Below are 13177 nucleotides of genomic sequence, written 5' to 3' on the forward strand. Positions count from 1 at the left end.
ATTTTGTATCCTTAAATTTACAGAGCTTTAAGTGGGACGCAGGTGGCGCTGTGGGTTAAACCACAGAGCCTAGGACTTGCCGATCAGAAGGTCGGCGGTTTGAATCCAAGTGACGGGGTGAGCTCCCGTTGCCCAGTCCCAGCTCCTGCCAACCTGGCAGTTCAAAAGCACGTCAAAGTGCAAGTAGATAAATAGGTACCGCTCTGGCGGGAAGGTAAACAGCGTTTCCGTGCACGAGAAGTGGCTTAGTCCTGCTGGCCACATGACCCGGAAGCTGTATGCCTGCTCCCTCGGCCAATAAAGCGAGATGAGAGTCTGTCACGACTGGACCTAATGGTCAGGGGTCCCTTTACATTTACCTTACTAAGTGAACTGGACCAAAAACTAGTTATCAAGATCAGTTACTCTTGTTTATCAGTGTTTATTTTCAAAACATTTAAGTTATTAAGGAATGAACAAATCTGTGTTGAATGTAGAACAAAATACATTTGTCTTAGATTGCAAGCTGACACATACAATCTTCAAGCAAGAGGCACCCTGATTTTGTAATGCATATTACAAAGTTTTCTGAAATCAAAGGATAGCACTGGACCAATATACTTCCAAGCTGCCAAGATGATATTCTCTGCAGCACAGGAAAACCTGCAGTTTTCCTTTAGCAGCACCATAATTCCACAACATCCCACCCACACATATACAAGAAAGCAGCCCTCCCAAGTCGCAACCTGATTTCATCGGTCAAGGGAACGCTTTTGAGCAGCTTCACAACATACGTTCCTCAGGAGATTAATCACCGCTCTGGGATCATCACTCTTCATTATAGCACTCCCAGACACAATCATATTTGCTCCAGCCTGCAAAGAGGAAAAAGCCAGTTATATTTTAAAAGAAGAACTTCCTGCGTGTTTATATTCATGAGCTGATGTAAAGGAAATACATTCTAGGGCTGTACTCGAGACAAATTTGGCCTATTTGGAGGGATGTGTCAGGTTCAGGTAACCTTGGATTGCAACAAGTTGGACTGGATGCCCCCCCCCATCACAGCTGTAGAGCAGAGGGAGCAGTCCTGCAAGAGGCACCACCTCTGGTCTCAGGGAGGAAAAGGTCTTCCCCCACCCCTCTCCTGGCTATATGTTCAATTAGGATTTGAAAATGCTAATGAAACAAGCCCTGCCCCATATTGGTTCCTATGTCAACCTGATGCCCCCCATGGGTCACGGTGACAGGCTGTGAGCAGCCCTGGTACATTCCAATAAGAAATTAAAAGCAACTTGTCAGATCTGCCATTCTAACTTTATATTCTCTTTGCTGCTCATCAGTAGAGAAAAGGCATTCAGAATTTCTCAAAGGTGCAAGAATATTCAACTATTCTGTTTCTGAAAGCTGCTAGTCTTACCTCTGCACATTTATGAATGGTATCCGGCCCTACACCACCATCCACTTCAATATCCAAGGAAGGAAACTGTGTTCTCAGCCAATGAACCTAGTTTACAGAAAACATTATTACCAAGTGACAGGAGCTGTAATCTCTAGTCTTCCCTCCAAGTGTGCAAAAACTAGGCATCAATCCTTAGTATAACAGCACTCTACTATGAAAACATTCAAAACATTTCCCATAAACCTACTATATTCACAGCTGCTGTACTCAAAATAATAAATGTCCAAATCTACCTTTGGCATCATATCTTCCATGAACTTCTGTCCACCAAATCCAGGTTCCACAGTCATAACTAAGGCCATGTCTATCTGATTGGCCCATGGTGCTAAATATTCTACTGTAGTTCCTGGCTTGATAGCCAAACCAACCTATGGAAACACAATAGATTATTATATATTAACTGAACCTACATCTTGGATTAGCAGTAAATCACTTTTACAAAAGAAAACTATGACATGATTCCCACTAACTCAACAGTGAACATTTCCTCCTGGGCAAAGGAGATCAGTACCCAGTGTTGTCTTCATAAGTTCATTTTTCTGCCATATTTGCATATGAATAAAAGTTGTTTCCGTGCGCTGCTCTGGTTCGCCAGAAGCGGCTTCGTCATGCTGGCCACATGACCCGGAAGCTGTCTGCGGAGAAACGCCGGCTCCCTCGGCCAATAAACCGAGATGAGCGCCGCAACCCCAGAGTCGGTCACGACTGGACCTTATGGTCAGGGGTCCCTTTATCTTTTAAGCTCTTCAAAACCTAATGTAAGCATTGATTTTACATTTCCAGTTATTAAATAGTATCTTGCGATCTCTTTCCAAATATATAATTCAGTTAAAATTGTGCCACCATTACCACACAAAGATGATGAGAGCATTATAAAATTCTTGAACTGTGTGGACATTTGAGGAGAAATGTGCTTGCTGTTTTCCAGGTGTATAGTTTAGATTATACTTGAGTGCACTCAACTCAAGTATAATCTAAATAAGATTGTCAAGAAACACAGGCAGTTGCCAAATTGCACATGCCTTTAAGAAATTAGCTGCAGTCTACTACCTAAGGCAGGAGTTCCTAAACTGCGTGTTGCATGAACTCTGAGCCTGCTACAAGAAAAACAGATAATTAAATGTTCTCACTAGCCCAAGTGTATAGCCATGGAAGAGACTTCACTCTGTCTATGTGTGGCTCACTGCTCTGCCAAGCCTCCTTCCAATCAGACTTGGCTGGGATCAGCTAGTTCTGCATCAGCTATGGAGCACTCAAGCACTCCCAATTAAAAAATTGGAATTGGCTATCTTCTGGTGGTTGCCTGCAACATATATACATGAATGAATGGTCTCAGCTTTGTCTCCTTCCAAATTAGAAGAAATGCCTCAAATAAGCAGAAGATACATGCTCTGTTGAGGGCATTTTTTTTAAAAAAAGGTGCTGCAAAAACAAAACCAACCAACCAACCAAACACACTAAAAGGGGTTGGGTGTTTTTTGTTTAAGAGTAAAGTATGCTTACAGCTGCAATTCAGACAAAGTGCTTCATCTTTCAGTGGTTTAAGGAAACGCTTACAAAGTAGCCCCAGAAGCTGTTAAACTGTTTAGCACCCCAAACTTCTCACCTTCATCCCATTTTCTCTTATGTCCTTAATGAGAGCCCCTGGATTGTTGGTAGCTTCTATGTGAAAGGTATATTGATTGGCACCTGCTACAGCCATAGGCTTCACCCACTGTTCTGGCTTAGCAACCATCATATGCATATCTAGAAAGAACCAAGTAGATCAGAAACATGAAAACAGCACATTTACTGAATCGCTACCTCAAACATGCTCTCATAATTTATACAGCAAAACACGTGCACTTAAACTGCACCCAAATCTTGTTGGAAGCCACAGTGTGATGCCTAGAGAGATGCCTTACTTTCTATAACTTCTTAGAGTTGGAAGCAGCAGAAACCACCTATGGTCCCTCCTCTCAAAATGTAGGCTTTTCACTGGCCAGCTCTCAATGATTTGCTTAAAAGTTCAACAATGCAGGGGTAAAGAACAAGCGTTCTTTAGAGCATTTTGTGCAGGGTTCTGTTCCTGGCATGTTGTGAAGTGTATATCAGCGGGCCCCACCAGATCCAAAACACGGTGGTAGCGCATCAATTGGACGTGGCTAAAATGGTTGCTACCTGTATATGTAGGCTAAGAGCACTTTTAAAAATATTTATTGTGCGTTGCAGAATATGACAGTGTGATGCCAGAGCGTTTAATGTTCTGGCTAAAAGAAATTACTAAAGTGCACTGATTCTACAAATCTCATCACATTTGTTGGCTGTTTTTGTTTCAAAATACCACAGAATCATTAGCAGGAAAATTATTATCAAACAGGTACCGCTCCGACAGGAAGGTAAACGGCGTTTCCATGTGCTGCTCTGGTTCGCCAGAAGCGGCTTAGTCATGCTGGCCACATGACCCGGAAGCTCCCTCGGCCAATAAAGCGAGATGAGCGCCGCAACCCCAGAGTCGGTCACGACTGGACCTAATGGTCGGGGGTCCTTTTACCTTTACCTTTCATGTAACTCATGGGAGACATGTTAGCTGAAGCCTTCTAGTATATGATAAAGTGCCAATGCTGGCTGCTAAGAAGGTAAAATGAAACTCCAGTTCTCCTTCTGAGAATCTTGAGGCAGACATTCAAACATTTTAAAAAAACAAATAGCTTACCGAAGAAGGGCTGCTGACCCAGCTGCTTCCGAAGGCTCTCTACAACAGGGTGGCCAAAAGTGATGTTTGGTACAAAATGCCTACCCAATTGGGAGGGAAATAAGAAAGATAATTTATTTTAAGGTTTTGAGAAAATAGTTCTATTTAGTTCTATACTACTATAAGTGCCAGTCAATTTTAGAATGGAAATTGCTTTCAGCAATTTTATACTGCTATCGAGAAATCTTAAACGCCCCACAATTCAGTACAGGTGACTTGCAGCTTACATACATTTAACTTCCTATCCCTCTTTCTTGAGGATTCTTGAGGGATTTATACAGACCGTCTAGAGAATTGCAGACTATATACACACCAACACACCTCTCAAACTTCAATAGGGCTTGCATATTTATCTGCACCCTGAAGCATGTTTGTACGATTTCTTTTAGCATGCGCACACACCACCCTGATGCTGCTTATTTGAAGAGGGTTACATTGTAGCCCTAGTCTACTTCCCGCAGACAACCCCACAGGGATGCCCCACCCATGAGGAAAAGTGAGTCAAGGGCCTCAGAGTCCACCGGGGCAGCAGGTCCCAGTGTTGACATTTCTCGCCACACCCTTGTTTCTGATGCAGATCTTCCTTGGCCCCTTCTTCCCTTGTGTAGTAAGTGGAGTGCCATTTTGGGATCTACCTTGGTGCCAACATGCTTTGGGCTAGTGAGTGAAAAAGGTTTATGCACATAGGTCATCATTCCATGTACTGGGAACCCTACACAACCCAGTTATGTGTAGTTCCACTCTCATTTTCCACTGGACCTGCAGATATTAGAGGAGACTAGGAGCATGATCCTGCTCAACCGTACACTGAATGAACAGATAAAAGTGAAGACAGAATGCATGACTCTTGCACTGCATTTTCAGACACAATTGTTTTGCTCCAGATGTATGCATTTGCTGAAACAGGTTCCTTGCCAATGAAACTTGCACAAATTTTGTTGTGGCTGCTAGAGGAAGCCACATTGTAGGTGTACATAGTTTATTTAAAAGCAACAAGAGACGAACATGCACAGTGCCTGCAAATTGTCAACCAAGCCGTAACGGAAAATACAATCTTTTCCCTCACTCCAATATAGTTATACCAAACTTTACTCAGTAAAGTACTGTGGACTGTATTATGGGTAATGAAATTTGCCTTTTACCGAAATGGCAATTCCAAACATTGCTGAAGTGCAAAGGGCAACTGATGTGCATTTGCCGATAAGTAGCATTTCTAGTCACAAGATGCCACTCTACCTATGAGATGCCCAGTTATGCCATTCCAATAAAGTGTATTGGATAGTAAGAAAATGTATTATGCCCACATGCTGTATTCCATTTTAGTTCTACAGCTAGCATATAGCTACTAACTAAAAGCACATTTAAAGATTTTGTATACTTAATATATAATTTTAAAGAAAAGCTACACAAGTCACCACTTTTTTTACACTTAACTAATATAACCAAGAATGTTCCCAGTCCTGCAAGGAAGAAGGGAAGGAGCAAATATGTATGTGGTGCTTCCACATAACTATTTATTTATTTGGTGCATGCATGCAGATTTTATGCAACATTCACACAACATTTTCATCAAAATGCTATCCTATATGATTTTTCCATTTAATGTGGATTAACGTTTTACACAGAAAATCAAAGAACTTTATTAAAAGCTCTATGGAAACAGCAAATTGAAATTAATCAGGGATTAATGTAAAATTAGGGACTCGGGTGGCGCTGTGAGTTAAACCACAGAGCCTAGGACTTGCCGATCAGAAGGTCGGCGGTTCGAATCCCCACGATGGGGTGAGCTCCTGTAGTTCAGTCCCTGCTCCTGCCAACCCAGCAGTTCGAAAGCACGTCAAAGTGCAAGTAGATAAATAGATACCGCTCCGGCGGGAAGGTAAATGACGTTTCCGTGTGCTGCTCTGGTCACATGCTGGCCACATGACCTGGAAGCTGTACGTCGGCTCCCTACCTTCCTACCTATTTATCTACTCACACTTTGACGTACTTTCTATGCACAATAAATCTTGCTTGTGTCTAACTTGCCACAAGATTTCAGACAAGACTTGCCCCATTTCACCAAACCCAACAAACACTCACTAGGGGAGACAGATTTGATAATTTGAGAACACTAATAGATTAGGTTGATAAAATCAGATTAATAAATAGATTGGAATGGATTAATAGATAAATATGTCAGATTATTAGATTGTATTAGACTGAGTAGAGTAGATCAACAGGTGGATTGATTAATGACATTAAATAGATAAGGCCAGAAAGCTAGATTAGATGGACAGATAGATAGATTAGATGATCCAGGTAGATAAAAGGGTTAAACCACAGAGCCTAGGACTTGCCAATCAGAAGGTCAGCAGTTCGAATCCCTGCGACGGGATACGAAAGCATGCTAAAAAGTGCAAGTAGATCAATAGGTACCGCTCTGGCGGGAAGGTAAACGGCGTTTCCGTGCACTGCTCTGGTTTGCCAGATGCGGCTTAGTCATGCTGGCCACATGACCCGGAAGCTGTACGCTGGATCCCTTGACCAATAAAGTGAGATGAGCGCCGCAACCCCTAATGGTCCTGGGTCCCTTTACCTTTTTAGATAGATCCAGATAATCAGATTAATGGATTGGATCAGACCGGGTAGATTAATATATAGGTTGGTGGATTATTTTAAAAAATGATTAGCTGATTATATTAAATTGGTTGATTCTATTAAATACCAGACAGATAAACAAAATCAATTAGATGGATTGGATTAGATTAGATGGGGGGGGGGGAGTAAAAAAAATAGTCCAGCAGCACTTTAGAGACCAACTAAGTTGTTCTGGGTATAAGCTTTCGTATCTCAAGTGTGCATGCACACAAACGTTTATGCCCAGAACAACTTAGTTGGTCTCTAAGGTGCTATTGGACTATTTTTTAAATTTTTTAAATTTTTTAATTTTTAATTTCGACTGCATCAGACCAACCAACACGGCTACCTACCTGACTCTGGATTAGATTAAAGGGAGTAGATGATGAGGCAGATGGACTACATTAGATTTGCTAGCCTGGAAGGCGCATATTAAGTCTACTACAGGACTGTCGCGGGGGGGGGGTCACCAGAGACGCCCCCGCATGTTAACCGGAAGCGCGGGCCGCGCGCCCCCGCCGTGTCCCCCCCCCTCTGGCTTCGGCCTCCCCTTCGCGGTCCGCGGCGCAGTTACCCGTCCATTACATCCAGGTGCAGGTAGTCCGCTCCGCAATCCACCATCCGGCCGCACTCGGCGCCCAGGGCCGCCAGGTCGCTGTTGAGGATGGAGGGGCCGACGCGGCAGCCGGACGCCATGGCGGAGGGACGGGAGAGCCCTCCTGGCCTGGCCGGAAGCGAAGGCGCGCCTGAGGGGAAATGTAGTCCGCGAGCCCCGCCTCGGCTTCCGGGGGAGCCTCGGAAACCTCCCCGGAAGCCCCGCCTCTACACTTCTTTCCCCCCCCCCCTGCGGACGGGGTGGAACTACGCATCCCACAAGGCCCCGCGCGCGCCACGTGCCTGCGAAGGGATAACCGCGAATAGGACGACATGTTTCTTCCGAAGGACAATCCGTCGCTCAGTCCACCTCGGGGGCGGGGCTGGTTGCCGGTGCTCCGGATTGGCCTCTGAGGAGCTGCGCGCGTCGAAGCCAGCCGACCAGCCACTCAGCTGCCGCCTTCCAGTCACCTCATGGTGGGCGGAATTCTATTGGCTGGCTTGGAGGGCGACCAGCTAATCGCATGCAAGCGCGCCATCGTTCCCTTCCAATCGGAAGGCCTCCGTTTGGTAGGCGGGGTCCTAACTAGCTGTGGCGGGAGGGAGCGCTGCCTGGAGCGCCGCCGCGTTGGGGCCCTAGCGCTCCCGCCCGCTGCGCGGAGCCCCTTAGCTGCGCTCGGGGGGGCTTCACCTCCTATTATTTGTTAATTTTGTAATGCAGCTGTGATAAGAATTCTAAAGTCTTCGATATATAATAAATGTTCCTAAGTTCCTAACCAAGCGCAGGAAGACCGAGCTGGAACCATTTTGAATCCCAAACTGAGCAAATGTTTTCTCTGCAAGGTCAAAGGAAAATGGACAAGCCTCCCCATTGTCTTTTCCTTCACAAATCCTGTCTTAAGGGCATGTCTGTGTTTGAACAGGGGGTGAGCCTGTGACCTGGCCCAGGAACTAAGTATTTATCATTACAAAAGACTGGCCAGGTGTCAGGGGCTCAGGAGCAGAGGCAAAGGAAAGGGAGGAAATGGAGAGCGAGGGGGAGGAATCCGAAGGAAGCGTAAGCGATGACAGTGGTCCGAGGTCTCTGAGTCTTTCCAGCGAATCGGAAGACTCACAGAAAGGGGCTCCCATGGTCAGAGCAAGGGGGGTGCCTTGGGGGACACCCCAGGAAGAAGGGGCCAGAGGGGACTCAGAGAGCAGCAGTTGGAAATCAGGACCAGCTTCCCCACCAGAGCGCAGTAGGGGGGAGGAGTCCCAGGTATCGGGATCAGGCTGCTCACCACCAGCGGGAGGAGATGAGTCAGGATTGGCCACGCCTCCATCGGAGAGCGCGGAAACGGTCAAGAGGAAGGTCGGAAGCTGGGCGCGCGCGCCAAGTTCAAATGTACAGGCGAGCGGCACAGTGGGTAGCCCGGATAGGGAGCCAGGTCCTAAAGCCCGCGGAAAGGAGGGACAGGAGTCAGGGGGGTCAGCGTCAGAGGAGTCCAGGAAGGAGGAGACCCTGGGGGGCAGACGGACCCAGAGGAGAAAGGAGCAACGGAAAAGGTGGAGTAAGGCTAGAGTCTTAAACTGGTGTACAGGGGGTGGAGACTCAGACGGAGCTTCGCCGATCTAGCGTCTAGACGTAGGGCTGCACGCTGCGGCTTGTAAATGGAAACTGAACCTCAATAAAGACTTTTGTACATTACTACCGGCTAGCGTTGGTCCTCTGTGAGCTGGGACCTGGAGGCAGCTCTGACATCAGGCTATCCAGGCAATCCAATCAGACAGGAGATATACAAGGACAGGAGAAAAAACAACATTCAAATGTTCTGTTTTAGACCGCCTTTTTGTGATGTAGGTGTGATGTATCTGAGGGGTTTTAGGTTACACCCCCTTCTGTGATGTATGTATGATGTTTCTGGGAATGGTCTTGATCTACAGGGTGGCAATTTCAAAAGTCTTTATAAGGCCTTGCACACTATTTTTCTGGGTCCCTCTCTCCTGTGTGTGAGGGGAGCACCCTGTTGCAACAGATCAATAAAGATCAAGTTTACTAGCTGCTTTGCTTCTCAATATTCTCTGGTTGGCCTCTGTTATTCTCTCCTACCAATAGGGAACCTATGTAAGGACTCTATATGGGCTCTTGGATAGCCCATAAGGGAAAAAGGGCAGATTTTTGTTTACAACACCGCCCACCAACGGAAGATGACAGGGTGAAACACAAAATACGTAATAAAACAAAAACAAGAATACAAACTCATACGCCCCCAACATTTAAAAGGCCATGGAATGTTAATCAATGTTTTTCCTTCATGGAGGTGGAAAGTGAGCCTCTTTGAGGAGAGCATTCCACAAATGGGAAGCCACCGCAGAAAAGGCTCCCCTCTGGACCTCATGGGGGGGAGCACAGGAAGAAGGGCCTCTCATGGCAGGCAGCAGCTTTAATCTGAAATGGGGATCACTGCCCCCTGGGCACAGCCAATAAGATGGGGTGAAGCAGCAAGAGGCAGCGCCCCACTGTTTCCACTGGAATGACCCCCTGCCTCATGCTGGGTTTCTGCAAGATGGGGGTGTGGGGCAGCCTTCCAACACATGGTGATGGCACTCGTCTTCACCACCCCTGGGGCAGAGAAGGTGAGCGGCAAGGCCTTGTGGAATGCCCTCACCTCTCGAGTGGGGGGGGGCTTGGGGGTCTTCCAGCAGCAGCAGAAGTGGCAGAGAGAACACAGGTCGGGGGTTGCAAGGGAGACATATTTCTGCCCCTGCCTGCCTTGTGGTAAGCACAATGTCTGCTCCATGTTATGCCACCGAAGTGACTTCAATCCGATGTTTTCATAGAATCGTAGAGTTGGGATGGATCCCAAGGATCATCTAGTCCAACCCCCTGCAATGCAGGAATCTCAACTGAAGCATCCATGACGGATGGCCATCCAACCTCCGCTTAAAAACCTCCAAGGAAGGAGAGTCCCCAACCTCCTGAGTGAGTCTGTACCACTGTCAAACAGCTCTTGCTGTCAGAAATTTCTTCCTGATGTTTAGTCCGAATCTCCTTTCTTGTCCTTTGAAGCCATTGGTTTGGGTCCTAGCCTAAGTGGGAAATGGCATTTGTACAGATGATACTTGTTTGCTTCTTATCGACTGTAGCATCCCAAGCAGCAGACATTGGGGGAGGGGGGAAGACTCGGAATTGGCTTGTCTATGCCTAATATAGAGACTCAATCCCTGTCTGAACTTCCAGTAAACGAGACTAGATTATTGTTACAGGTAAATCCTTGCCTTCCAAGCTTGTTCAGTTGAGCAACGTTACATGTGCTGTGCGAGTTACTCCGCTCACCCATTTATCTTACTAGTAGCGCACTGGCACAGGCCACAGCATGCTAAGTGGGCACACAAAGTTGTTGATACATGGCAAGTGGCATATTTTTCCCCCTGGATTATTTTCCCATCCGTTTGTTAAAGTCTAATTTCATAGATCTGGACTGGAAGATGTACAACTGCACAAAGCCTGTCAGCCAGGTGTGCTTGTTCACTGTGGGTCAACAAACTTGGCTTTGTGCCATCCTGGGACTATAGAAATGGAGGGTGCAGGGGAAAGGGGTATCAAGCACATAGCAGATCACAGTACATTTGGTTTGATGCATCATAAATTGTGAAGGTCTGTATAGTCATTTATACTGAAACAGAATACATGCAATAACTCCCTCCAAAAATGATTCACAAAATAATTCCATAACCATGGCAACATTTCTCTTGATAGATCAAGCCATAGTTGCTAATGGAATTATTATACTTACTTCTGTGGACTACCTTTTTCTTCTAAGGAGCCCAGGGTCACCCAGTGAACTTCATGGGTGATTGGGGATTGGAACCCTTGGTCACCCAGGTCCTAGCCCAACACTGTAATTGTTACACCACATTGGCTCCTGTTAACAAGTGGTATGAAAATTGAAAACACCAACTCTGAAAAAATACCATTGTGAACAGAAATGTCTTCAAACAAAAATATTTGTAGAGAACTTTTATTATTTATTCATATTCAAACGTTAGACTACTGTACTCTTTCATAAACATAATTCAGACATCTTTATGCTTCATCTTTGGTCATTTGGCACACATTGCAGATCTAGAACATTTCAGCTCTGTATCCTTACATCCCATAGTTTAAAATGATTCTATCTTCTCAGTGGGCTTCATTTTTCTGGTTAACATTAAAAATTCATTTTAACTGGGTACGAATTCCTAATTTCATGGTTGGCTTCATGGTTTGTATAAACAAATATTTTAATAAAAGTATATTGATTTCAAATATTCTCCCTTAATATCTAACATGGCAAGATAGCCCTTCCTTCACTTCCATATGTAACATTTGTCAATAACATTTGTCAATAAACATTCTCCTGACTGCCCTGAGATCATTTACTAACCGTACAATCTGGTGTTATTTTCCTTTCCCTTTATATTTTTACATATCTCTTTGGCAATGCAAGTGTCAAAATGCATTGTATTAAAGCTTAACAATTTTAATGAATATTTACAGGGAACGCCCTGTTTTAAAAATTTGGAGGGAAACAGCTTACTTGTTCTTATAACACTAGTGGAATTCTGATTTTTATGCCAATTTTTCTTTTGCTAAAATATATTGGCAAAATTCTCTAGAAATTAAAACCATTTCAAGTCTCAACAGCTTTTCTTTAAAATCTTGCAGCAAACATTCTTAAAAATACATCCCTTGACATTCTTATACATATAGATGTACACATAAACACACATACGAGTATTTTTGACATTCAGCACAGCTACGATCACATATAGAAAAAGCAACTGTAAAACAATGATCATACTGAAGATTTCCAATACAGTAATGCTCCCTTTGTATAAAACTGGACTGGGACTGGGCACTGCTTGAAAAGCTATGAGGAGGCACATGTTGAAGAGGAAATTTACGGTAAACTTCATGGCTGTAATCTCATAACTTGGTATGACAGTCTTTTAGAAAGGGGGACTTTGTGATTTGTAACAATATCAATGACAGCAAGTTAATGTAAAAAGTTGAAACAACCAAACTTTACTGAACACTGACAGACAGTTGTTTTTTTACAACACAGATCATTTTTTGAACACTACGTATACATAAGGCCTCTAACACTAAGGAAGCAGCATAGTTTTTCTTCACAGCAGAATATACTTGTCACTTATCAATATACTGGAAAAAGCACAACGTCTGTTAAGAGCACATCTGTATGCACCTTTAGTCACTACAGTGTGCCTAATAGGACATAGATATATACTTGAAAAACAGGCGTGCTCAGGATTTCAATAAACTGCTTAAGCAGCAGCCTTGCTGAACCACAAGATTGATGTTATTTTAAAGTCACTAATGTAATTTTAAAATTGCAACTTAAAAAAGACAGAAATGAAAACAAGAACACCACAATAGGGATATTTATGAGTTCTCATTATGGCTTGCTAAAATGTATTCAATACCGTACAACTGGTAATGATGAAGATACTACGTTTTATGAGAACTGGCTTTTATATAGTGAATCACAGTATTTTCTATTCTTAAAACTATGATCAGGTGAAATACTTATTGCACATACAGATAAATACTCCCTTTACCTAAATTAGCATGTCATTACTGAAAACATTTCCCTAAAAATCTTTGTAAAATACAGGTATATGCTTGTTGTCTGCATTGTCATTTCCATATTATAGTCACATAATGTGCACTAATAAATGAATAAATTTAACCATAAAGAAATCCTCAGTGGACCAGAAATTATAGGTTTGAAATATCAATTAATGTTTTT

The 13177-nt window shown here is 44.1% G+C and overlaps 1 protein-coding gene across 3 annotated transcripts; it reads right to left on the bottom strand.

Annotated features, from left to right (window-relative positions):
* Positions 1-405: 405 nt before the first annotated feature.
* On the bottom strand, positions 406-7501 carry RPE (ribulose-5-phosphate-3-epimerase). 3 transcript variants are annotated; one of them, XM_081923036.1, is made up of 6 exons: positions 7377-7501; positions 4134-4213; positions 3045-3184; positions 1672-1806; positions 1397-1483; positions 406-854 (listed from the first exon to the last, which is right to left on the bottom strand). In XM_081923036.1, coding segments are annotated over exons 1-6 (567 nt in total). In that variant the 5' UTR covers positions 7379-7501; the 3' UTR covers positions 406-731. The 3 variants fall into 3 exon arrangements, with proteins under 3 accessions (XP_081779162.1, XP_081779160.1, XP_081779161.1); XM_081923034.1 differs by having other exon boundaries at positions 7366-7501; XM_081923035.1 differs by lacking the exon at positions 1397-1483 and having other exon boundaries at positions 7366-7501.
* Between the last annotated feature and the right edge of the window lie 5676 nt (positions 7502-13177).

Source organism: Podarcis melisellensis, assembly GCF_964234715.1.
Source record: "Podarcis melisellensis genome assembly, chromosome: 1".
NCBI classification, from domain to species: domain Eukaryota; kingdom Metazoa; phylum Chordata; class Lepidosauria; order Squamata; family Lacertidae; genus Podarcis; species Podarcis melisellensis.